The sequence below is a fragment of the Fusarium tjaetaba genome (genome assembly GCF_013396195.1).
Source record: "Fusarium tjaetaba strain NRRL 66243 chromosome Unknown NRRL66243_c0000097, whole genome shotgun sequence".
In the NCBI taxonomy this organism is placed as follows: domain Eukaryota; kingdom Fungi; phylum Ascomycota; class Sordariomycetes; order Hypocreales; family Nectriaceae; genus Fusarium; species Fusarium tjaetaba.
Genome location: NW_023501293.1, coordinates 134,053 through 159,382, shown reverse-complemented (window position 1 = coordinate 159,382; position 25,330 = coordinate 134,053). Strand labels below are relative to the sequence as shown.

Below are 25,330 nucleotides of genomic sequence, written 5' to 3'. Positions count from 1 at the left end.
CATCCTCAGCAAGTACATAATTTTGCCAACGCTCCCCTCGAAGCTCAAGAGAAATCGATAGCCACGTACTTGCAGAGTATATTGAAACACGCGAAACTCGATAGTACTCCAATAACTTCCCAAGGTCCTATACTAACTAAAGCTATTGATACTACCATTTCAAAGGACAATACTTCTGGCGACCAGTCGAGAGTTAGGGCGAATCTATCCTCATTCGGCAGAAATACACTGTTACCACAGAAGCCCGAGATAGCTTATAGACAAACTACAGAATAAGCCAAAATACTTATTCAAGTATCAGAAGTGTATGGTATCTGTGTTTATTTATGGACGTAAGGGCCTGTCAGCTCTATAAGGTCATAAATTCACGGGGATGCCAGAGATATGAACTTGAACATGGAGCTACTGAAAACAGTTTGCTTAGTAGAATTTGAAATGTTCTTACTTGTCGCGATTAGTTCAGTGGTCTTTGGAGGATCTGCATGCATGGGCGGAAAGGAAAGCACTTAGTAATTCTACCAGCAAGCCTCGCATTGGCTTTTGTAAATACCACGACATGTAGTACTAAACCACTTTCGAAACCAGCTGGCAAACGTGGCCCAAAACCAGGGGCGCTGACAATTCACGATGCGTAGGTCCATCAAAGGTTACGGCTATCACAAACATCCTTATGTGGAAATACTGTCTGATACTCATCTACCTAGTTAACTTCAACAATACTATCACCATAATATATAATATAAGGTATATTATTCCCAATTGTCGTCTGGATATACGTAGCTCTTCATGCGTCTAATTAGTGACGCCCTGATTCGTCATCCCAAGTCTGTAAGTGTCTAAAGCCTTTTTCTCCCGGTTCATCATGAATTACTTCAATCCATGGAAGCTTACTGATAATTCCTTGTGCAGCCTTCCAAGTCAAGTCGGGCTCAACAAAAGATTTCCAGACTGTTAATGATATCAAGCTGGATGTATCGATGGTAGACATATATCCCATCAACATCAGCCAAATAAGCAATGGCAAGTAGAAATCTTGCTCTTGTTTCATGGCAACATAGCACTCCTCAAGCTGTGAGGTAAAAGTTGGTAGGTGAGACTTCCGTGCCGGGCTACGTGAGAGTGTGGATAAGAAGGCAAGCATGCCGAGTCGCAGAGCCTCAGACTCGACAGGTAGCTGACTGCTCTCAAGAGCTATGAGATGAGTTTGACTTGTGCTAACTTGAGACTGGAAAGCAGCCCAGTTTAGAAGGGTTCCAACTTTTGAGGCTTGACGCTTGTTCGCATGATTCGACAAAGCTCGCAATGTCTGATAACAGGTCATCAGTGCAGGATGTACCACCAGCCAGGGGATAATTCTTGGCGGACTGATGACGCCAACAGGCTGTTGTGAGCAGGAATAGTCGAAAGGGAAGTATAGCGGACGACCTGTCGCCAACGACATTCTAAGATCGACCTGCTGGATCTTGAACAACAGTTTAGAGTCCAAGGGCACCGGCTTCGTCTCGCGCAGTTCCAACAATCTCCTCAGTCCCTCAAGGTGTGTTGAAACAGCATCAAAGTCATGAAACGACTCAGCTGCAAAGAGAAGAATCAATATGATAAATATCGTGGTGTGGGATTGTTGCCCTGAAGCATCACGAAGACTGCTGTTTAGAGACGAGAGGATGGTGCAGAGTATCCGCTGGGTTCGAAGTGATAGCTTGGTACCCGAGCATAAATCGTCCACAGCATATGTAGCCAGAAACATGCATTCTAGTAGGGTCTTATTCTCGTGCAGCAATGTCAAGTTGTCGATCATGCTGTGTTCTTGGAGGTTTATATTCTCGAGGTATATCTCGAGAGGATATGCCGCGTCGAGCAGAGCGTTGAACTTGACGACTACAAAGTTGGATTAGCACTGATGACTGAGTTTCCGATGTGGATATACCTAATCGCCATGCAGTTGATGGCAAGCGTGATGAGTCAAAGCCAAGCTCATCAGTCCGGGCCTGCAGTGACTTTGAAAAGGGCCCGCAACTTGTTAATTGACAATGAGACGTAATCTCTGAGGATTCGGTAGTCTTGCCGAGACTTTCTGCTGCGGCGACTGTCTCTGATGCCTCACGCGCCTTTCTTCTCGATCGGCGCGAGCCCGGGCGTACATTGACCCCCTTCATACACCGACTGCGAATCGAGGCTCGACTACCGGGTTCGACCGGACGCCCATGGCCATCAACGGTAAGAAACGTAAATTCAGTGGCTGGCATTAGGTCAGATGTTTACGGATGGTGATGGAGTGATGCTGACCGACCCGAATGAGGGCTTCAACTTAGTCCAAATCTCGCATCCGCTCAGCCTCAATCCTCTGTCATGGACCCTGGCTGGAATAATCAGCGCTTGACCAGATTGATGCCTGAATTAGGCTAAGCGTTATCTCCGGCCTGTTCGGATTTTAAAAAGCTCCGAGTTACCGCAGATCTTATCATGTACGCTAACCGTGTTGAGACATCAATCTGGTCATTTGGCGAAGGCCGATCCGAAAACCTAGGAGGAGTATGCGAAGGCGTTACCATCTGACACGAAGCTGAAAGGAAGTGTAATCCCGCGCATCAAGGGGTAGCGAAGCACGTTAAGATGCGAAGACCACATCGTTACCCCGGCTTGGTTAGTTATATGTCTATGTCGATCGCGACAGAGTGTACAATAGATAGGCGCATTTCATGTACTTGAATATCTGGTATAAAAGAAATCTGTTCCTCAGAGCGATATCCTTGGAATTGATTCATACTTTAGTCCCAGATTATTCACCCCAAAGGCAACATCTTGAACATTCACCATGGCTAAGAACGTATCTCCCTTCCGAAGTGCATCCTCACAAATGCCTGCACTTACCCTATCCGTTGGCCAACAATTCATCCAATCCCAACTATGCACCAAACCCCAATTACCCCCCAAGGACCTCGACCTTTCAGGCCAAACAGCCATCGTCACCGGAGCAAACAATGGCATCGGCTTTGCATGTGCCAAGCTTCTGCTCCAGCATAACTTGAGTCATCTCATCATCGCTGTGAGATCTGAACACAAGGGTAATGCTGCTGCAAATCAACTCCGTCAAACATCATCGTCCACAAGTCCCCAGATTGATGTTTGGAGGCTTGACATGGGGAGCTACAGCTCCGTTGAAGGCTTTGCAAAGCGATGTGAGACTCTGTCTAGGATAGATTTTGTCATTCTCAACGCTGGCATGGGCGATATAACCTTTCACCGTAACAAGACAACAGGTCATGAAGAGACTATTCAGGTCAACTTCCTCTCCACCATGTACCTATCCGTTCTTCTCTTGCCCATACTAAAGAGTAGGGCTCCAACTGCGAAGCCAGGTCGCCTCACCATCGTCAGTTCGGGGACAGCACTGTACTGCGAACTGCCCGAAGCCAAGGCCGACCATATCATCTCTGCTCTCGATTCAGAAGCCAACTTCGATGGCATGGGGCATTACGGAAAGTCCAAACTTCTCGGTCACTTCTTTATCGACAAACTCTCTCAGCACGTTGACCCAAGCGATGTTGTCATAAACCTTGTTGATCCAGGCATGACAAAGGGCACTGGGTTGATGGACAAAGGCACTTGGCTGATGAGACTGGCGATGGCCACAGCAACCAAGTTAGTCGGCCGTACGCAGGAACAAGCTGCCTCAACCTACATTGATGCAGCGATAGTCAAAGGAGAGGAATCCCATGGGTCGTATTTAATGGACTGGAAGATCTACCCGTAAGTACTGCTGCAACGCATTTTCCACCAGTGGCTAACAGATCCCAGGCTCGGCTCGTACTACTACACTGAAGAGGGCAAGAGTGTTCAGGACAGGATCTGGAGGGAGGTGATGGACGAATTCGCTTTTGCTCGTATGGAAGAGATTATACGTTCATTGAGCAAGTAGCATGTGAGTCCGTGAGGTGAAGACGGGCACCTGTGATTATTTTCGCACTCGGACTCGGGATAATGTATAATGTGAGACGGGTATGGAAAATCTCCTTTTGCAGACGATTATGCGACAGCATAAGCACTAGTGATCTGCCCGCATGAAAGCGGCGCTGCATCAACTCTTATCGCTAATTGCACCCTTTCAATATAAATATTGGTCATTTGCTAGTTTTGACTGGTCTGTCATACCTTTGTCTGTTATATCTTGTTCTCTATTCCCCGCATCTTGTCTGACATCTCCTCTCCTCATCTCATCTTCACCATGAACAAAGTCATAACCGGCTCCAACGCCTTGGTAGTAGGCGGCACCAGCGGTATTGGCTACGCAATCGCCAGCCGTCTGGCGACATCTCCCAATTACCAGTTCTCATCAATCACCATTGTGGGCCGCACAAAACCTCAGGTCATGCCAGCTGACAAAGTCTCATTTCGCGCCGTCGATGCAACGTCAATGCACGCTTTGAAAGAGTTTGCGCAAGAGTTCAGAAGCAATAGCCAGAACAGCCCTCTTGATCTTCTTGTGATGACGCAAGGAATCATGTCTTTCGCTGGACGCACGGAAACACCTGAGGGGATTGATAGGAAGATGGCGCTGCACTACTACGGCCGTCAGCTCTTGATTAGAGAGCTCAGACCTATTCTTAGCCAAGATGCGAAAGTTCTTCTTGTTCTGGACGGGCTGAATGCCAGTCCTGAGAAGCTGAACTGGGATGATCTCGACCTCAAGGAAACCTTCAGTCTTGCTCACGCAGCCAACCACTGTATCACCATGAATGACGCAATGATACAGTATCACGCACTTCAAAATCAAGGTGCCAAACAGTTCTTTGCACACGGATATCCTGGAGTAGTGAATACAGCGACACCCAAGAATTCAGCTTGGTATTTCCGGGTTGTGTCAAAGGTTGCTTCGAAATTGGTTGGTCTCCAGCCTGAGCAGTGCGCTGAAAGACAACTTGATGGACTTTACAAAGCCGCGGAAGAGTTGCAATCGAAGAATGTGTCGTGGGCTTGTATCGATAACCATGGGGAGGTGATTGGGGGGAAGAAAGAGTGGACTGAGGAGGAGAGAGGAAAGATTGCTGACCATACCTGGGCTCTTGTCGATCGTACATGAGATACTAAGAACTAGCGCTGTTGGGTGCAACAATTCACCATAAGGATCTAGGCGAGTTGTGTAGCTTCTGAATATCTATGTCTTACTAAATACATTTTTGGTAGCAAAGCAAGACCCTGTCCGGCTGTTCTGGACTTACAATGCCATCTCACGAAGTACTTTCTCAACCGTTTCATGGCCAGAATCAACCGCATAGTCCAGAGGTGTCTTTCCAGACTTTGCTTTCGCCTCGATATCCGCTCCCGCCTGGATCAACGCTTTCGCCTTCTCATCGGAATCACGCCCGTTGCCGAGATACAGCGCGGATAGGTTCCCTGCCACAAGATGCAGAGCCGTCTCGCCGTCATTGTTGGTCGCTCTGACATCGGCTCCACTCTCGATTAGAATCCTCAACGATTCAATATCCCCATACGTTGCAGCAACGTGGAGAGGTGATGCTCCTTCATCGTTTGCTGCTTCATTGTCAATGCCAGCTTTGAGTAAGTCTCGCGCTAGTTCAGGTGAGCTCTGCGCTGCGCGATGCAGAAGGGTATCACCGCCTTCGCCTCTGAGGTGAACGTCTGCTCCATGCTCGATGAGAAGTTTGACGCATTCTGGTCCATCGCTCATTGCATGATGTAGCACTGGGTCCCCATTGTTGTTCACTGCATTTACGTCAGCGTCAGCGTCAAGAAGCATTTGGGCGATTCCAATATGCTCATGGGCTGCAGCGATATGCAAAGCCGTATTTCCATAGCAATCCTTTACCGAGACATCCGCCCCAGCGTCTATGAGTAGCTTTGCAATTTGTGTCTCCCCAAACAATGACACGACATGAAGAGGCGTTTCTTCATCGATATTGCGACTGTCAACATTGGCCCCCGCCTTCAAGAGCATTTCTGCAATTTTCACATCGCCGCCGGCAGACGTGTTGTGTAACGGCGTGACACCATCGTAGCTTGCTGCAGAGACGTTGGCCTCGGCTTCAATGAGCATCTGCACCGCTTTCTCATCGCCGAATTGGACGGCATAGTGAAGCGGCGTAAAGTCGCGAGCCGTTTGCGTAGCTGATACATTAGCGCCATTTTGTAGAAGCTGTTCTAGTCGTTGGTTGTTTTGGTGAAAAGCTGCTTGGTGCAACGTTGTGATTTCGGCGGGATCGTCGCCTGGGGCGTGGCATGGACAGGTCTCCATTGGCTCGTGAGACATCTTGAGCGGTTTTACAAAATTCTGGAGGAGGAAAGGAAACTGGCTCGGAATGTTATAGTAGAAGGCTTGTGAAAAAACGTGAATTTTCAGTTGGAGTCATTCAGGCAGCAAGTCGGTCTTCGCCATTTGGAGTCGTGGACCGAGCTGAGGCTAGCTGAAATCTAGGCTCGAATTGGAAGGTATCACAAGAACTTCACGGCAACTTCCGAGAGCATGCATCTACCAGAGCTTGATCTCAAGATAATCCGGGTTCTATGAGCACTTCTAAGCATGGCAAAATGCTTAGGAACAGATAGCACAGTATTTATGTCTCGGTCTATTCCAAGGCACTTATCTCAACGATCACGGAAGCTTGTTTTGCAGCCTCTTTGACCTCGCGTGATATTCCGTTGTTTCCTGGCTTGCACCCACCCAAAGATCATGAGAGACCGCCTGGCATGCTTTAAAGGTATCCCAAGTCCTTGAACGCCCTCCGCAGAATCTCCCGAATGACATTCTGCTTCCTATTATTATACTCCATAACATCCTCCCCATTCTCAACACTCGCCCTCGCAGCCTCCCTCTTAATACTCTCGTAAGCCTTCCTATCATCCTCATTCTTCCTCAACCAATCCGCAAAGATCTTATGTCTCACCACCTCCGGACATCCCGGCCCCCAAACATGCAAATTCGTCGGCACGGGTTCATAATCGCAAAAGAAGCGATGTCCATGCCACCCCGGCTCCCTGACGAGAAAATGAAAACCAACATTCTCAAGCGCATCTACATAGGAAGCTTCGTCGTTGATGTCTTTGACTGTTAGGTCAATGTCGATGACGGCTTTTGCTGGTAGGCCTGGGACGCTGGTTGAGCCGACGTGGTTGATTGACACTGCTGTGTCGCCGATGGCGGATTCGATGCGTGCTTTTGCACGGGCGAAATGCTCTGGCCATGTTGGGTCGGGTTCGACGATGGCGATGGGCTGTTTGTGTTTGCGAAATGCGACTCTGTCGATGAGGGAGGGGTCAAAGTCGTATTCCTTTAATAGTTCTTCAATTGTTGGAGCCATGATGACTTTTCAGAAGGGAAAATGGCCGTAAATTATTTTCACGCGTTGTAGGAGTTTATATAGAGGAAGACAACGCACGAGTGAGCGCAGGTCACATATAAATGCTGTTGGAAGCTCAGATTCACTACGGTTCTGGTGTTTAGGCTGCATTAGGTCACTTGTTTTCCCCGCACCTGACGACAGGCCTTCCCTTTGCAGTGGCTGGTGACTCATTCGCCGGTGAGTTCTTGCATAAGACGCTGTGGATCACTACATACTACGACTGGAACAAATTTATTTATTCCTTGCCATGTCGAAGCCGGCTTTTGGTTTCTTCTTTGGGATCACACATGCGCTATGGCATACTTCCGCACAGCGGTCAAGGCTAACAGGGTTCATCCCTGAAGCAAGGTGATTGACCTACTTGTCCTCATATCATCATACTTAGCATATGCACATAGGCTGCTATTCATAGCCTATGGACTCCGACTGAATCCCTGCCAAGATCAGCAGAGCCCTGTAAAGTGTAATCCGGGCCAAGTATCGACATGTCAGATATGCACTGTTCACCAAGGACGTCAAAGAACTTTTGAATGCTAATCTATCTGGGCATATAAGCACTTCAAAAGTTCTTTAACATCCTTGCTCTCCAATACACCGAAGGCGACCTCTTTGCAGATTGCAAAATACAATCATTATGGCTTCAAATGCACGCAAGGTAAATGGCGTCATACGATTAAATGAGCCGTTGCCGCTGACGGTCGACGATCTTACGAAGCAACGGTTCACCCAGATTCTCAAAAAAAGCCTGTCAAAGATGTTGAAGTCATTGAGATAATCCATGGAGCGGTTTCCAAGGTCTCAATCAAACTAACGTTCCAGAGTGATACCGATGACAGCGTCAGTAATATTTGCGTCAAAGGCGGATCCAATCCCGACATTCGAGAATCTTTTCCTTTCCTCTACGCCATTGATAGAATCGAAGCTGCTAAGTTCTACTACTACCTTACCCCAAAGCTCAAGATCCCCCTGCTACCGGTATTGTATCCCGGTACAAATACTGAACGGCCATGGAATCGTTGTGATGGCTGATCTCAAAGCTCAGGGCTGCACATTTAGTAACCCACTTGGGACATGGACGGTTGAGAGGGCGAGAATGAGTGTCGAGCAGCTCGCTACCCTCCATGCCAGCACCTGGGGGGGTACAAGTGAAACAATTTCGATCAAAGATGCAATCTTGGGTTTGTTGGTGCCTGATGAATGGGATAAACGTTTTGCTCTAGATGCGAGACCTCCGCTTCCTGAGTCTATGGAGGATCGGGAGCGTATGGCGGCGACATTCACAGGTCTTTGGGAATCTGACTCCAAAATGAAGTGTGTCGTCCATGGTGATGCTCATATTTGAAATACACTCATGTCACCCGCAGGAGAGCCTGGCTTTCTTGACTGGCAGGTAACTCAGTCTGCATCAGCCATGCATAATGTTACTTACTTCATCGGCGGCGCACTGCCGTATCAGGATCGCCGCGCTCATGAGAACGACCTCCTGCAGTCTTACCTCGGCGCCCTGAAGCACGGGGCTGGTCCGGAACTTGAGATCGAGGATGTTTAGGGAGAATACCGACGACAAACCTTTCACGGCTTTGCGTGGGCCCTTGCCGGAATTAGATTCCTGTTAGCAAGATTCAAATTAGGAGCAAGAAAACATGGAACCTAAGTTTAGGGTGCCAATAAACTCCACAAATGGTATCCTAAACTTAGGTATCCTAATTTATACTAAGTTACCTAAACTTTTTGTCATTTAGGCTTAAGATCCCGAGCTAGACCACTGATGTAGAGTCGCGAGACTGTTGATCACAAGAGCATTAAGTTACTGGAGGGCCATGAGGTATGGAAAGGAATACTGATGCTGCATATGAATAAAATACTATCTACAACAACGGCGAATTACTCAAGGTCTTACAACCCAATGCGATCACCACCACGGTGCAGACATGCTTCGAAATGAGTTGGTCCCACAATGAACTCCTCCTTGGAGTCTATGATGAGTATCCCAGTCATCGATAAACTCGATCTTCATTCCAACTTCGGCATATTTGTGGCTAATTGTCTCGGCAAAGATGTCCCCCCCGACCCTTGGACCCCATGGGTAAGGCGCAATGCAAGTGTTGTACCCAGTGAGAACGAGGTTGTTTATGGCAGCAGGGAAAAAGGCCCCGACTTCGGTTTCCGAGTCAGGACCATCCCAGGGGCCGTTCTCAATGAACAAAGCCGGAATGCGAATGATGTCCTCATCGGTGAGTCCAACTTCCTTCCTGAGAGTCTTGACGTTGCTCTTGATTTTCCGATCGCACCATTTGTTGAGCTTCATCAGCCTGTTATTGCTCAACAGCTGGCTCACGGTAATGGAATTCACGGGCTGGTCACACTCGGGCGTCTTGCAGGACCGCGGCCACTCAGTATCGCCCTTGCGTGAGATAGCCGGGAGCGACCCATGCCCGGCCTTTTTCGCGTTTTCAAGGATCTTGATGGCTAAAATAGGATCACCGATGACTGCAACCCAACCTCGGGTGTTGTTGGCGGGAATGAACTGGAGGAACTCATCGACATGACCCACGGCAAGCCAGTCAGTGTCAAGTCGAAGGGGCTTCTGTGACTCTTGAGCTTCGAGGTAGGACAGAATATGATGGTATTTGCTACCATGCTGGCCAACGATGAGACGTCCAGCTCGTCAGGTCTTGCCCTTGAAGGTGTAGGGAGGAATGGCTTCGATGTTGCCGCCAGAATCGATATCAGGGCTCGAGACTCCGAGGTGCTGCACTGCACTAACTCCAGCTTTTCGGACAAACAGAAAGAGGTTTCGACCGCCCTCTTGCGAAGCGCGGGCGCGGGGACACCGAATCAGGATCCGGATAGATACTGTTCCATTTGGACCAGGCATGCTTGCGTAGCCTGGCTCAACAAAGTCTTGGGCCCACTTATCAAACCTTTTTCCGTGCATGAGAAAGAGGCCAAGGTCTTTCTTGAGGCCAGCTGCCTTTGTAATTGAGTCGAGGATGTTGGCGAAGTCATTAAGATAAGGGTTCGAGGCTTTCTGGACGGTGAGGACTTGTTCGACCATTTGGAGGTGATGGTGTATGAGCACGGGTGCGACACGTAACATGACTGTGTCAGATGATTTGGTACTTCCGACTTGGATGGTGAAGCGAACAGTGACACGCCCATCCCAGCGCTCGGGACTTCTGGTGTCCGAACTCTTGGGACGTCTGGTATTACGAGCATCAATGCCAAGATCAAGGCCAGCCTGCAGCTCCCGTTGAGAGAAAGTATGGTCGTTGTCGATGTATACCCAATCCTTGCCCTGCTTCTGGAAGATACGCACGAGCTTTCGCTGAGTCGCATCAGGAACTGTAACCGTACCCTTTGCGTTTTCGGGAAGGATTGGGATGGGGACGGTCTTGAGGGGTGCGAGATAGTCGGGGGATCTCTGAGTATTGTCAGAAGCATCGTGGCAATCGTCAAGGTTCTTGTCAAGTAGAACCTTACGACCGGTAAACTCAGACAGGCATCGTTGATCTGTATCGCCGATGTTGGGAAGGAAAATGGCACCGGACTCTTCTGTCCATCGCGTCTTGTCTTTCGTGTCCGAAGAACCTTCGAGGTCGACTCGTCCATCACGGTTGGTGTCAGCACGAATGTCGGCCTTGAAAGAAGGTTTCGGGGGGCAAGCTGAAGCCAGTGGAAGGCCTAAAGAGTGGGCGGTCAGAGCTGGATCTGCAGAATTGATTGCTGGGTATTTAGGTAAGGCTTAGGATAAGTAAGCTTAGGCTTAGGATAGGTAAACTTAGGATTAAGATAGGTAAAGTGAGGCTAGGTGTAGGTAAAGTTATGCTTAATATAGGTAGGGTTAGTGGGAGTCTCACCGCAAAAAGCCAGAAGGTGAAGAGAGCGCATTGCTGCAGTGGAGGAATGAGACGAAGTCAGAGCAAGAGTAATTGATGATGCAGGTGATGACGATGAGAACAAGGTTGATGCAGAAGACGAGACTGATGATGATACCGATGCAGAGGCTGAGAGTGATGTGTTGCTGATGATACTGAGATGGGAGGGCTGATGTTGAGGTGGGAAATGAAAATGAGCCGTTGTTTTGTGTTTATCGGAAGGTCATTGCTCGTTTGGCAAGAGCATCTGCTTTGGGCGCCGTCCCCGTTCTGTACAGACGGGAGGACTGAAGGTGACAGATGGCTTCTCTTGCCTCAACTCGTTTGAACACCCTAACGCGAGTTGACACTGACTAACATGAGATGAGTAAACATACTTGGGTTTATGTTCGGGTCTGTGCAAATTCCCACTAAATGCTACTCTTGTTAGTTTACCAAGTACAGACTCCTGTTGGTCTTCGTAATATTAGACTAGAAGCCTCCTTTTCTACGAGAAAGTCAAGGGGGCTAACTCCGTCAATATCGATTTCTGTCGATGCCACATGACCTGTTGGTGTTCAGTCTTCACCAAGTTGTTATCAAGTGAGATATCTTTGGATCTTCAACCAATTTCTCGTCTTCTACCCCTGTTAACAATCCCTGTTAAGTCATGGGATCTTGTGGCGTGTAAAGGCTGACATGATTGGGTCATCCCATCATCAGCTTCGCCACTCTGATCCATCCGTTTCAACCTCAATCTCACTGCAGCCTGCCCCTCAAATACTACTCACCATTACAATATCCACGACTCGAACATGGCGGAGGCCATCGGCTTGGCCGCTAGTATCGCTGGCCTCGTGCAACTCACTGGATCTGTCTTTAAACTACTCACCAAGTTCTGCAAGGAAGCCAAAGATGCACCGTCAAAAGCCCAAGACCTCGCCGCCCAGACAAGAGATCTTGCTAGAATATTCGAAAACCTGAGATTGTTGGCTTCGGCGTTGGAAGAGCGAGACTCCGATCCAGCTCTTAAACCGCAACATCTTGAGTCATGCCAGAAGACATTGAATGAGATCAATAGTAAGCTTGACAAAGCGCTTTCTGACTTTGATGGCGGTAAATCAGCGCGGCGTTTCGTTCGCAGGTTGAAATGGCCCTTTTCAATGCAGGAGACAAAGGATTTGGGTGCCGAGCTTGCGAATCATCGCGCCAATCTTCAACTTGCGCTCTCTGCAGATAGTATGGACGCTTTGATCAAGAGTCTGGCCAAGCAGGATGAAATTTATAGCATGATCGAACGGAGGATCAGTTTTGAGACGCGAGTTGAGCTTAACAAGAGACGCAAAGAGGTCATGAATTTCTTTCTACGCGTGAAACCTCAGGACTATCTCGATATTAGCCGGGAGCTGCGACATGAAGCCATTGGGTCTTGGCTTACCAGTGACGATTCAACGTTTGAACGGTGGAAGAATGGATCAAACTCTAAACTGTGGCTTAGTGGCATCCCAGGTAAGCTGCAACCCTTTATCAGGTTGGAGGTTTTCTAAATTGTCCCCAGGCAGCGGCAAGACTGTTTTGTGTGGGCTTGTCATCGAGACTGTTCTTAAACAGAGCGACGATCTGACAGCAGTCTGCTTCGCGTTCTGCGATTACAAGAACCCAGATACATGTCTTCCCGAGAATATTCTGGCGGCACTTGCAGTCCAACTTGGTCTCCAGGGCGAAGAGGCCTTTGATCTTCTCGAAGAATACTTCGATATGCTACATCCCGACGACAAGCTTCCCACCAAACCAAGATTAGACGATCTTGGTGAGCTCGTTGGATGCATGTCTGAAGTTTATGAGAAGGTCTTTGTCATAGTTGATGGGCTGGACGAATGCGGTGATCAGGTAGCCCGTATGACCCGGTCCTTGAAAGCGATAGTAGATGGATCTGAGACTGTCAGCTGTGCCTTCTTTAGCCGAAAGGAAGAAGAGATCCGTGAGCAGCTCGCTGAGGGGTTTGAACACATTGAGGTTTCAGCCCATGTGAGGGATTTGGAAGACTACACGCTTGCAGAAGTCAGCAAGCGAAAGGTGCTCAAAAGCATCGAACGGACGAACCCGGATCTCTATAAGGATATACTTCACACTTTAGTGCACGGAGCTCAAGGAGTGTGAGTTAACCTTTGATGGCCTTGGGAGTACAGACAGCTAATATCACCTAGGTTTCGGTGGGTGGCTTGCCAGATCGACCACATCTGCAGCCTCCCCAATAACAAAGCTCGAAAGAGAGCTTTAACCGAGCTACCCCCCACTCTGAACGAGACCTATGATCGTGTTTTGCAAAGAGTCATGCGGTGTCCACCTGAAACACAGACCTGTATCCGAAGAGCCCTCCAGTGGACAGCATTGGGATCACCCAAGATGAACATCGCCAGTTTATGCGAAGCAGTCTCATTTCAGCAAGATATGGATTTATTTGAAGCTGATGACATAATCGAGCCTGAGGTTATATCACGTAATTGTGGATGTCTGCTGCGAAAGTCGCTGGACGGGAATTACTTCGAGTTTGCCCACTTTACAGTCTTGGAATACCTAGAACGGACTGAAGTCGGAGACTTTCGATACTCCGAAGAGGCTGCTTACCGGTCATTCGCACAAACTTCGATTAGTTACCTGTTGCTTCCACACTTTGATCGGGTGCCGACTATCATTGATACAGTCGAGGAAGCTTACGACAAAGAAAGGAACCAAAAGCACCCTTTCTACAAGTTCGCCGTCTATACCCCTATGGGGATACGGAGACACACAACTTCTTATTCCATCCACCTGAGAGTCATGGAAGAAGAAACTGTGCTGGAACTTCTCAAGTGCCTCTTCGATATCCACAAGACTGGGAACTTCAGAGCATGGGCTCACGCAGTACTGTCTGGGGGACAGTTCGAGCTGTGGGCTAAGCACCAATTGATGAACGGCCCACTGTACCTCGCGGCGTTCTTACTAATTCCCAAGCTGTGCCAATTCCTCATTGACAGTGGTATCGATGTGGATGAGGTGCGAGGTAACGCCACTCCGCTTGCCATGACGATCGCTCGAGTAGACGAAGGAGCCCTTGAGGAACAGATGGAAGATTATCGTATCGTGGAACAAATGGCTCGCACTATCGATGTTCTCTTGGATAATGGCGCTGATACTGCACATGTCATCAAGGGCCATAGTTGCATGGCTCAAGCCATTGACTCGTTGCCAGGTCATTGCCTTCTCCCACTCGTTCGTCCGACATCTGCCGTGCCAGAAGACGCAATCACAGCTTTTTTGAAGTTTGAGTGCAAGGATGAGTCTGATGACTTGGTACTCGAGGCTATACTTCGTTTAGCTGTTGGGGATGAAGCATTCCCTCAGTGGAAACCACTGGCAGCCGCTGCGTTGTCTTTCTCTCGTGCTCGTGGCCTCACTTTACCGCAAATGGCTCTCAGCCCTACAGCTTATAGGTATAGTGACCTTGGGTATCGACAAGCACTTGGGATTGCTGCCAGGTTTGGATTAGTCGACGAGCTGGCGACACTCATCTCGGATCCACGTTATGGCGACGCTGTTGCGAAGCCGAACGATTTCAAGTTGCTCAGTGCGGCGGCTAGAAGCACATCAGCCAACAGCGGCAAGATAGCCGAGATACTTCTTGGGTCTGGTATTAATCCAAATGTCTGTGGTATCTCTGGACAAAACTGTTTGCACATCAGTTGTGAGTCAAAGAACACAGAGGTAGCCTCAGTTCTTCTTTCTCGAGGAGCCAATCCCGGATCTAGAGACAAAGGTGGCGAGAACTCATGGCACTCAGCTTGCTATCACGGACACGAAGAGATCATGACCCTACTCCAGAAACAGGATGAAAACGCCTTGGTAAATCTCGCTACTTTAGACAACGATGGCCGAACACCCTTCTCTGCTGCTCTTCATAGCGGTCATAGCAAGCTAGTACTCGAGTTATTAGAGACCCTACCAGCCAAGGCAGATTACTACGTGTCACAGAGCTCAATAATGCATGATGTCGCATCAATTGGTTCCTTAGAGCTATTAACCGCATTGCGAGATAAAGCAGTTGCAGTTTTTGACGTCTCTAACACTGAACGGACACCTATGCACCATCTGAGTGCCACATGCACTCCAGAGTTTGCTCGAGCCTTGGCCGAGCTCTATGATCCATTCTGTGCTGACAGCTCAGGGAACTTCCCGTTTCAAGTGTTCTTCGAGCGCTGGCTTTATCACAACACTTCTATGGAGTTTGATGAGACAATACCTTTGGACCCCGAAATGTTGAAGATCCTCATCCCAAAGGACAATGAGTTCTTAAGTTCTGGTAAAGTGAAACATGCTTGGGAACTTATTTGTGCTGGCCTAGCGGTCGAAGAGATCTGCTGCGACGTTGATGCCTCTGCCCTCGAGGACTGTTACTATTATTTCTCTAGAGATCTGACAACACTCTTTAATCACGGTGTTCTCTCCTCGTATGAGAGTACACGAAAAATATCTGGTTTGGTTCCGCTAATTGGATCCCTGAAGAATTATCTCAGCGATCATTTTTGCTCAACATCGTTTGCCACTCTTCTATCCCAAGTTGTGGGCTCTTCAAAACTCAGTACCTCGCTTGAGGTTGTCGACGATGGCTACCATTTCTTCAGGTTGGCTATTTCGAGGGTCAATCCAGAGGTTATTGTAAAGCTCATTGATCTCGGTGTTGACGTTCATCGACCGGTCCCCGAGGAAATGTCAAGCAACCCCACGTCATTATTTGAGATAGCGTGTGGAGAAGCAAGTATTGAAGCATTCGAGGCCATATTGGAGACTGGTGCTTCTGAAGGTATCAACGCGGTTGGTCTGACTGGACAGAGCCCATTGGAGCTGGTTGTCAAAGGTTCAAGCCCAGATAAGATATCTCTGATCAAAGCACTCGACGATAAGGGACTTGTTCAGTCGACTATCGCCCCCGCAACGCCGTTAATAATCGAGGCTACAAAGCAAAAGGACCTACCACTGGTGAAGTGCCTATCGAATATTGGGCATGATCCATTTACTGTTGACGTTCATGGCTGGGGAATTCCTCAGTGGGCTGTCAGCAACCGTCAGCTTGATATACTCAAGTGGATAGTCGAAAAGTCTTCTAGCCCATCCCAGTGGCAACTTGTTGCGTCCTCCACCTATACAAGCGCGAACGGAGCACAGACAAAGATAGTTGACGACGAAGTCAGTTTACTACACTTTGCAGCCAACGCGCCGGACTTCTTATCATACTTCTTCGAGAACCAGTTCTTCGATATCAATATCAGCAATCGCCAAGGAAGAACAGTGCTTCACTATGCAGCAGTGATGAGAGGGTCTATGGCTTGCTGTCGGATGTTATTAGATCAGGGGATCAATATCTCTGCTCAAGACAAAGATGGGAAACTTGCCGTAGACTATGCCCTCGAGACTGGTTTCGACGACCTCGCCTCGTTTCTACTGGCATCAGGCTCTCCTCTTCCCCGGGGCCAGGTTGCAGCAACAGGCGAAATGATAAAGGATTTGACTTCCAACGAAGGGCTACAGCTGGCCCGAAGACGAGAATTCGAAGCCGCCATCACGAATGGCAATCTTGAGCAGTGCAAGGTGGCTGTCGGTCAGGGATGTTTGATCAACCAGCCTTTGCCAAGCTGTCACTCCTGCACCCCTATCTTCACCGCTATAAGAGCTCAGAAGCCAGTCATCGCCAACTGGCTACTCGACGAGGGTTCAAGCACATACAGCCTTTTTTGCAAACGTCACCCCACCCAAAATCTGTTCACTCACGCTGTCACCGCCATGGAGCCGTCATCCTGTATTGAGAAATTGCTTTCAGCTGCTTTGAAGTCGCGATCAATTACTCGAGCACACCTTATTGACGCCATTTGCGACTGCATTGGTAGAGGGAACTCTAATGTCCTGAAGCTCATACTGGGTCATTGTAGAGAGAATATCGGTGAATACTAGTAAGTGAAGCCTGTTCAGGAATTATCAAGCGTATTAACAGAGCCAGCAACGCCTGGAAGGATGACCTGAGTCCTGCCCTCGACCGTGATTCAGCTGAGCAGTTCAAATACGCACTACTCAATAACCATGATCCGGTCGTCTTCCCGCATAGGACGCCACTGCAAGTTGCAGCGGAAACTGGAAATGTTGAGATGGTCAAGTTCTTGATTCAGCAAGGCGCTGATCTAAACGTGTTTGATCAATATCACGACACGCCTTTGATCCTCGCGGCTAGCCACAGCCACGTCCTTGTGGTGAAGGAACTTTTGCGACACAATGCCATTGTTGGAACGAGCAACATGTCTGGTGACACTGCCATGTCGTTGAGTGTTCTCATGGGTCATTTAGACGTTGTGAAACTGTTGGCAGAAGAGCGGCCATCTACATTACAATATAGGGACATAGATGGATCAAATCTTCTCCTCAAGGCATCGCAAGAAAGCTCATCGCTGCCCACCTTCAAGTACCTCCTGTCAAAAGGGCTGGATATTCACCAAAGGAGCGATGATGGAATACCTATGCTTGCTTTCCCTTTGCTTCAAGGAAGGTATGTCGACTATTTGTCCCAACATCGGCTGCTTGATGAGCCATTACTTTCTCCTGTACCAAACCCAGGCAGCATTCTCAACAATGCCATCGTGTTTTGCACAACAAGCCAGGTCAAGCGGTTATACAGATCCCTACCACCGCACGACGCTGGCGTTCTCTTGAACCTGAGGAGTAGATTTCAAGGGACCCCTCTGTGTCTAGCGGTATTTCGAAACAATGCGGCGGCGACGGGTCTGTTGCTAGACCTTGGAGGGGACGTGAATAAGGTAGGGTGTTGGTTTGGGACACCTCTCATGTGCGCCATTACCTTTGGGAATTTAGAGCTGGTCAAGCTACTTGTCCGACGAGGCGCCGTTCTCGAATACACCGATGAGAACGAGGAGCTGGTTAGTGGACTTGAGAAGAGTCTAACGTATCCGGACATCACTCGTTGGTTACTGGTTGGGCGGTTTCAAGATCAGAGGATGCTTGGAGACAAGGCGTTCAATGGTGAATGCGCCATTAGGCCATGGAGTGGCAAAACAGAGTACACGACTCTATTGAAAGGCTCTCATCGACGTCGTTGGGAAGAGTCGACTCTTGATTACTGTAAAAGACTTTCTGAGTTGAAACGAACACTGAGAGGTAGTGAAGCTTTCGTGGAGTTTGTTTAGAGGCAGAACAATAGAATCATCAGTACTTTCTGTTCATGTATCCCATAAGATTATAATCCTGTTTACTAGACAAACATCTTTATGCTTGCTCCAGTTGACTTACCTCCACCTCCCGCTTCATCTCAGCCTTCTCGTCCTTGGCCAAAATAGCCTCATTATCAGGAGCCAGCTTATTTCCATAGCGACCAATCTTGTACCAAGGCAGAGAGAACAGTTCATCGGTGCTCTCAAGCGATCGTCCTGCCATCTCGGGAACAAATGCCCAGACCCAGATGAGACCGAGAATACAGACAGCAGCACAGAAGAAGAAGAATCCACTGCTTGTCATGTGAAGCAGCATAAGCGGAACAGCCTTGGTGTTGCCGTACTGGTTCGCGAAATGGAGACACATGGTGATGGAACTACCCAGGGCACGAAGGCGAAGGGGCCAGATCTCAGCGTTGACGAGATACTGGAAAGAGTTCCAACCCATGGTCCAACCGACACCTGAGATGTACAGCATTGCAATTGCGCCAACGCCAGCATGCTTCTGTGTGCTTGTCAAAGTTCCATCCTCAAGAGTCTTGGTGCCAACAATGGCAAGGAAGATGGCGATGTACAAAACTGAAATGGTCTGAAGAGTAATACCAGCATATAGCGATCGACGACGACCGATGAAGTCGACGAGGAAGAAAGCGCATGCATAGGCAGAGACCAACTTGACGACACCAAGAATACAAGTAGCGAAGAGCTTCTCAGACTGGCCAGACTTTCCTAGGACGCCAAAGAACTCAGCGGCGTAGATGGTGATGGCACTAGCGCCAGACCATTGACCCAAGAGCTGAGCCATGAAGCCGAGCATGAAGCGATATCTGTTGGCGGGAATTGTGAGAAGTTCTCGGATCTTACCCCATCGGGAGACACCGAGGATGGCTTCTTGCTCTCGCTCAAGTTGTTCGCGGATGCCGTACAATTCAGCTTGGACGAAAGGGTGGTCTTCGGGGAGTTGTCGAAGCTTGCAGAGGGCTTTGGTGCTCTCTTCATTTCGACCCTTCATGGTGAGCCAGCGTGGGGTTTCAGGGACAGTGAAGGATAGGATGAGAAGTAGTCTACCAAAGTTTAGTCGTAGGTGTTGACAGTGAAGAAGAGGGAGACATACCCAGAGAAGCCAATGTGGCATGTTTGAGGTGCAACCCATTGGTATCGAGATGAGTCGGGCATGTTGATGGAAGCGCCCCAGTTGCTAAAGTACGCAACCATGACACCAAGGTAGACAGAACCGGCAAAGATATTGGTGAGCATACCACGCACAGCCCTCGGTGCAGTCTCCGCAAGGTATGTCGGGCCAACAACGACAGTCATACCAATACCCAGGCCAGCGATAAATCGTCCAGCCAGAACCTGTCCCACGCTTCCATGGCTAGTAATTACGATGATGAAACCAACAAGCCAAAGCATGCAAAGGAATTGAAGTGATCTAACACGACCGATCTTATCGCAGAGGAAGAATGCAAGGAGAGAACCAGCGATGGACCCGATCTGAACCATGCTGGTGATGTTGGACTCGACTTGGGCTTGGTGTTCTTCGGATCCGTGATCGAGGCCGAATTCTTCTTTGAAGCTCTTGAGCGTGACCATGCCTCCGACGAGACCTTCGTCGAGACCACGACTGGCACCTAGAACACCTTTCGAAGAAGTTAGCGATTGACACATCAGTGACTGAGCTTGGGTGACGAACCGAAGACAAAAGTACTCCAGTATAAGCGCCAGTTCATAACCTCACTAGGCGTATCCGCCATAGCGGCTCTGTTTCCAAGCGTGAACTTCATTTTTGCAGAATTTCTGAATGACCTACTTCGACACAAAGGTACAGAACATCAGTCAGGGAGAAATAGGCATAGTATTTATGGTTAAGAAATATTGGGGATCGTCTCTATAACCAGCGGGGGGAAACGGAGGCTTCTCCACGGCCTAGTAGGACTCTCCGCACCCTCTAGACGGATATTTCGTGCCGATTGCGGAGAATTCGCCACTTTATTTTCTCCTCATCCCAACGGCATCACTGCGGAGATACCTAGTTTAGTTGCCCGATGAACTTGTCGGTCCAATTGGAGCGAGTTTGTGACTGCTAGTGCTTCCCCGCATCTCACCGTGAGACGCGGAGATTTCCATGATGGCTTCGAGAAGCAGTTCGGGAGTTGCCATTGCATCGTTTTATAGAGAAGGAGGCTGTGAAAGATGACGATATGCTTATAATATCGTAGATCTCGGAGTGAGCCTCTTATTATACGAGATATTACGGATTCTGTTAAATGCCTCTACCCCAAATCATCGTGACTTTTCTCGTTTCTTCGCGGGGTCAGCAAAAGATCATCACGGATATCCGGCACATGGAAAGTGGATAGTGGAGTACAAGCCGCCCGCAAACCCAAAGGTTCCCTGCTGGAAGAGCGAGATTGAAGGGATAGACCGATAATTCTAACCAATGGTTTATTATCAATTACTGACTACTTCCCAACGTTACATCTACTCGTGCGAGAAGACTCCGAGTTCACCCTGGAGATGCCGTGATGTGGGAAAGCATTCTCCCGACATGTGTAAGCAAGGTTTGGAGATGAGAAAGCGTTGAGCTATGCTTCTATTTAAGCTTCCCCAGAGACGAATGTCTGTCTGGCCGTTGTGACGGTCAAGTTGGGGGGTATTGCGAATGGCATCCTCTGTCGACTTGGACTTTTGCTTGGGGGTCTTTTATGAACTTGTATTTTACAGCTATTGATAAGATCAGTTTACTAAGAATGACAAAAAACTCGGCTTGTTCCGTCGCTAATTATAGAGGCAACTCAAGCGGACTGGAGGAGTACAGGGTAATCAACAAACATTATTTGCAGTAACCAATAACTCGACATCATGATCTGGGCTCCCGATCTGTTGAAGAGTGTTGAGTTATTAGTTTCTGAGTCGTACAAGAAGTATTCTCTGATGTAAGATCTATGTTCGTGCACAACCAGTTCAACGTGATTTTACGTACCGTAGTTATGATGGAAGTCATTCAGCCTCAAGTAATGGGAGAAACCTAACAACTGGTCGCTCAGGTCGGCCGCAGTCTTGCCTCAACGTCCCCTTTGGAAGCACGTCCACATTAATTCAACAGCCATAGCATGTAGTGGTCCTACGAATTTAAAGTCATCACCAAAAGACGCGTTGTCTCTTGTAGCAGTTGGTGATGGCTGACAAACACAACCAAGACTTCAGCTGCCCCACCCAGCAATGATGTCAGTGCCCTGAAAATGGATCACTCCTCCCAACAGCCAATCATCGACATGAATACGACCAGCTTTCTCGATTAGGCAATTCAAAAGATCAAGGCATGACGATGATCGACACTGTCTCATAAGGCAAAGACCAAAACAGCAAACCGTGTTGTCTGCCGCTGTCACTTATCTCAAAATGGACTATCAAGACCTCACCCTGGTTTGATCTGCGGCAACGCAGCTTCAGACCCTTTGGATAGATGCAGTATAAAGGCTGGCTCGTGAACCTAAGAAGCTTGATGGTGACCTTGAGAGATTCCTGGCATCAGTGGCAAACATGTCTTCTGATATTTCAACTTCGACAAAGGAAAGAGAGACTGAAAAAGGACTCTTTCGGTACTGGAAACCATCTACAACGAGTCAACCTCAACAACTTCGGTTTAGCCAACAGCTTCGGCGTGTTCCAAACATACTATGAAACGACGCTTCTTCAAACACACTCCTCGTCTGCGATATCATGGATCGGTACACTCCAAGTCTCCCTTATCCTCATCATCGGTGTCATCTCCGGTCCACTCTTTGATCAAGGATACTTCTATCCCATCCTCATCGCCTCGAGTCTCATGCTCACCTTTACACTTATGATGCTGAGTTGATCGACGCAATATTATCAAGTCATGTTGACATGGGGTGTCCTTGGAGGCATATGCACTGGGCTGTTGTACATCCCTAGCGTTGCTATGATCCCTCCCTACTTTACGACGCGTCGTGGTTTGGCTCTTGGCTGTGCGACGGCGGGAGGGTCCTTCGGCGGTATTATTTACCCAATTGTAGTCCGTCGTTTGCTGGATTCTGGTGGCTTTGGTTGGGCTTGCAGGGCAATTGGTTTTATCGCTCTATTCACTCTGACAACCGCGGCAATCCTCATCAAGCCCAGTACACAAGCAGTCAAGAAGCCAACACGACAGCTCTTCGACAAGTCGATCATCAAGGATAAAGCCTTCGTTGTATTTACGTTCGCATCCTTCTTTATATGGCTGGGCTTCCTCGTACCATACATTCTCACCCCCTCGTTTGGTCTGTTGGGCCTTGACCATCCCGTCTCAGAGGATCTTTCATATTACATGTTGTCTGTCCTCAACGCCGCGCAAGCCCTAGGCCGAATCCTACCTGCAGCCATAGTGGATAAGAAGATCTTGGGAGCGGAGTCTATTCTCATGTTTAACATCGCGGTATCTGGTATCCTTGCCCTGTGCTGGATTGCAGTCCATAACTTGGGCGGCTTTACTGTCTTCCTCATCTTATATGGCTTCTTCTCTGGTGCAGTCACGACCTTGCCTGCGTTCATCATTCCATACCTATGTCCTTCACTGGCTGTCATCGGTACTCGAATGGGAATTGTCTATGGGGTGGCAGGGTTTGGAGCATTAATCGGACCTCCGATTGCACTGGCAGCTGATGAGGCTCACGGTGGTCAGCATAACCGTGCATTTCTGGGTGCGCAGATTTGGAACGGCGTGGCTATTCTTTTCGCGTCATGTCTTTGCGTGTATCCTCTCTGGGAGGCTAGGAAGCGACGGCACATGAAGGAGATGGCTGATCTCAAGGCAAAGCAGGGCAGTAACAGTGCTTAAAAGCACCAAAAGGTACGGGAAATAAAGGTAGGAAGGCAAAAACGATGAGGTTGTCGAACAGAAGCGCTTGGAAAAAGGCATGGGGACTGTATTGTAGCCCTAGATACCTGTTGTGAATAAGAAATAATGATTGTGTAATGTCTCCTTATCATCTGGCCTCCTCACATTTCGGTCCGAACAGTCTTGTATTATTTCTCAAAATTTCTTTTTGCCTCCTGTGCAGATACATTGCGTCATATGGCATAAGATCCAGTCAGCAGTCTCATTAAGAACTGGTGAGGCATATCGCAAAATCAGGCTGTGCAGTTCAACACCGTGATTGGTTACAGAGACGTCAAGGCATACAGCAGGGCAGCGTGGCCCCTCATCTCATTTCCGCTGTTTGCAATGAACAGTTTCGACATTTCATTTCTGACCTGACGTGATATCAAATTTGATATCACGGTTGACCGCCATGGATCCTCTATCGATCATCGCCAGTATTGCAGGCATTGCAACTGCGGGCACGTCGCTCTCAAAAGCGATCTACCATTTTATCTCATCGACGCGCGGTGCCTCGCGTGAGATGGCAGACATAGCCGCAATATCTCGGATCTGTCTTGCATTCTTTCAGAACTTCGCCGGGTACTGCAAGAGAGCGCCGATATATGCAGTCGCAAACTTCTCCGCAGAACAAGGTCTGCGACTCGCCGTATATCCAAGATACATGATGATATCTATGGGCTCATGGAAAACTTTAGGGGCTTTCAAAATTTTAGATGGAGCTTCAAGCGGTCAGAAGTGCAGTACAAGCTCACACTGATTGAGAGCCATAAGACTGCTATTCAGTTGATGCTCAACATTCCGATCCTTGCAGCGACAACAAGAAAGGAAGCACAGTTAGTAGTTTCTAAGCTTCTGTTCTGATACCATGATAACTAATATTCTTGTGCAGATCCCAAGTCACTCAGCCAGATTCCGCCAGCGAAGGCAAGCAGAAAGAACCAGAGTCAGAGATTCCCCTCCTCCGCCAGCAATCAGAGAATCTCGCCTACGCAGCCTCCCACTGTATGGTTGACCTCTCAGATAACGAGAGCTTTGAGACTAGCCAATCATCAAGTCAACCAAAGACCGATTCCGATAGCGAGATTGACGATGTTACAGGGCAGGTTCAGGTCCATGGGCATGGGTCATCTGACGGGACAGGCCGATGGCTCTTTGAACTTATTTTCGAAAGCTCTTATAAACACAGAGAAGGCTCAGAGACTCAAGAAGAACAGGATACTGTCAAAGGACATGAAGGCTCAGCGTTTGATAGAACGGCTCTTGCAGTGCGAACGCCAGCAGAATTACACATAGCCATTTACGAACCTGGAGCAGGTCAACTTCTTGTCGAAACACTTCTAGCGGACTGGACATGTCTGTCCAAAGACGAGATCACAGGAAACATAGTACGTAAACCTGGAAAAGAAGAGGTGAGACCTAGTAGTCCTTCTCCCGCACAAAGCGATGTCCCAGTCGTCCGCTTCACAGATGCCGTTGGCCGAAAATTCACGTTCCCATACCATCTTGTTCAGAAGTGGGAGGCAAGTTGAATAGCTCTATGACAATAACTTCCGGATACTGACCCATTGTAGGGCATTGAAGACATGATCAAACAAGCGTTCATTTGTCTTGAAGTGGTTTATGCTCGTCATTATGATCTCATGGATTTTGACGGCAACCTGATAGATCCATCAAGGTGGGAGAGCACCGTAGAGCCAGGAATGCAAGTTGTAATGACCATGTGGCCTATGAATAAGAACGACAAGCCGAAACCGAATCTGGAAAAGGAGAGGACTAAGGTCCCTGGAAGAAGGCGAGAGAAGCTTGAATCGAAGAAAAAGAGCGTTAATCTTGGTTATCTCTTCGGAGGCCAGACGACGAAAGCTAGCCGAAGTTCATAATATGTCAAGTTTCTCAACAGTACATGTGAGATATACGAAGCTCAAGATTGATGCAGACTTTTTATAAAGACCACAAATAGTCCAGCACCACTTAAATAGC

At 48.5% G+C, this 25,330-nt stretch overlaps 11 protein-coding genes across 11 annotated transcripts; 6 read left to right on the top strand and 5 right to left on the bottom strand.

Moving 5' to 3' along the window:
• Positions 1-796: 796 nt before the first annotated feature.
• Positions 797-1,798, bottom strand: FTJAE_5178 (uncharacterized protein; the record flags this gene model as incomplete). The annotated part of the gene is made up of 1 exon (XM_037351657.1): positions 797-1,798. The coding sequence occupies one exon, from the start codon at positions 1,796-1,798 to the stop codon at positions 797-799; it is 1,002 nt and encodes a 333-aa protein (XP_037207782.1).
• A 1,017-nt stretch (positions 1,799-2,815) lies between these two features.
• On the top strand, positions 2,816-3,919 carry FTJAE_5177 (WW domain protein; the record flags this gene model as incomplete). The annotated part of the gene is made up of 2 exons (XM_037351656.1): positions 2,816-3,750; positions 3,799-3,919. The coding sequence occupies 2 exons, from the start codon at positions 2,816-2,818 to the stop codon at positions 3,917-3,919; spliced, it is 1,056 nt and encodes a 351-aa protein (XP_037207781.1).
• Positions 3,920-4,225: 306 nt separating this feature from the next.
• FTJAE_5176 (Dehydrogenase reductase SDR family member on chromosome X) lies at positions 4,226-5,080 on the top strand (the record flags this gene model as incomplete). Its single annotated transcript, XM_037351655.1, has 1 exon — positions 4,226-5,080. One exon carries the CDS (start codon positions 4,226-4,228, stop codon positions 5,078-5,080), a length of 855 nt encoding a protein of 284 aa, XP_037207780.1.
• Positions 5,081-5,215: 135 nt separating this feature from the next.
• Positions 5,216-6,268, bottom strand: FTJAE_5175 (ankyrin; the record flags this gene model as incomplete). The annotated part of the gene is made up of 1 exon (XM_037351654.1): positions 5,216-6,268. The coding sequence occupies one exon, from the start codon at positions 6,266-6,268 to the stop codon at positions 5,216-5,218; it is 1,053 nt and encodes a 350-aa protein (XP_037207779.1).
• A 442-nt stretch (positions 6,269-6,710) lies between these two features.
• On the bottom strand, positions 6,711-7,316 carry FTJAE_5174 (uncharacterized protein; the record flags this gene model as incomplete). Its single annotated transcript, XM_037351653.1, has 1 exon — positions 6,711-7,316. One exon carries the CDS (start codon positions 7,314-7,316, stop codon positions 6,711-6,713), a length of 606 nt encoding a protein of 201 aa, XP_037207778.1.
• Positions 7,317-8,451: 1,135 nt separating this feature from the next.
• Positions 8,452-8,907, top strand: FTJAE_5173 (aminoglycoside phosphotransferase; the record flags this gene model as incomplete). The annotated part of the gene is made up of 2 exons (XM_037351652.1): positions 8,452-8,641; positions 8,723-8,907. 2 exons carry the CDS (start codon positions 8,452-8,454, stop codon positions 8,905-8,907), a joined length of 375 nt encoding a protein of 124 aa, XP_037207777.1.
• A 363-nt stretch (positions 8,908-9,270) lies between these two features.
• FTJAE_5172 (arginine deiminase type-3) lies at positions 9,271-11,249 on the bottom strand (the record flags this gene model as incomplete). The annotated part of the gene is made up of 3 exons (XM_037351651.1): positions 9,271-9,999; positions 10,126-11,084; positions 11,219-11,249. The coding sequence occupies 3 exons, from the start codon at positions 11,247-11,249 to the stop codon at positions 9,271-9,273; spliced, it is 1,719 nt and encodes a 572-aa protein (XP_037207776.1).
• Positions 11,250-12,030: 781 nt separating this feature from the next.
• On the top strand, positions 12,031-18,441 carry FTJAE_5171 (uncharacterized protein; the record flags this gene model as incomplete). Its single annotated transcript, XM_037351650.1, has 4 exons — positions 12,031-12,724; positions 12,774-13,371; positions 13,423-17,199; positions 17,247-18,441. The coding sequence occupies 4 exons, from the start codon at positions 12,031-12,033 to the stop codon at positions 18,439-18,441; spliced, it is 6,264 nt and encodes a 2,087-aa protein (XP_037207775.1).
• Positions 18,442-18,520: 79 nt separating this feature from the next.
• Positions 18,521-20,249, bottom strand: FTJAE_5170 (quinate transport; the record flags this gene model as incomplete). The annotated part of the gene is made up of 3 exons (XM_037351649.1): positions 18,521-19,529; positions 19,580-20,105; positions 20,159-20,249. 3 exons carry the CDS (start codon positions 20,247-20,249, stop codon positions 18,521-18,523), a joined length of 1,626 nt encoding a protein of 541 aa, XP_037207774.1.
• Positions 20,250-22,348: 2,099 nt separating this feature from the next.
• Positions 22,349-23,305, top strand: FTJAE_5169 (monocarboxylate transporter; the record flags this gene model as incomplete). The annotated part of the gene is made up of 1 exon (XM_037351647.1): positions 22,349-23,305. The coding sequence occupies one exon, from the start codon at positions 22,349-22,351 to the stop codon at positions 23,303-23,305; it is 957 nt and encodes a 318-aa protein (XP_037207773.1).
• A 454-nt stretch (positions 23,306-23,759) lies between these two features.
• FTJAE_5168 (uncharacterized protein) lies at positions 23,760-25,230 on the top strand (the record flags this gene model as incomplete). The annotated part of the gene is made up of 4 exons (XM_037351646.1): positions 23,760-23,929; positions 24,064-24,183; positions 24,240-24,735; positions 24,922-25,230. 4 exons carry the CDS (start codon positions 23,760-23,762, stop codon positions 25,228-25,230), a joined length of 1,095 nt encoding a protein of 364 aa, XP_037207772.1.
• Positions 25,231-25,330: the final 100 nt, after the last annotated feature.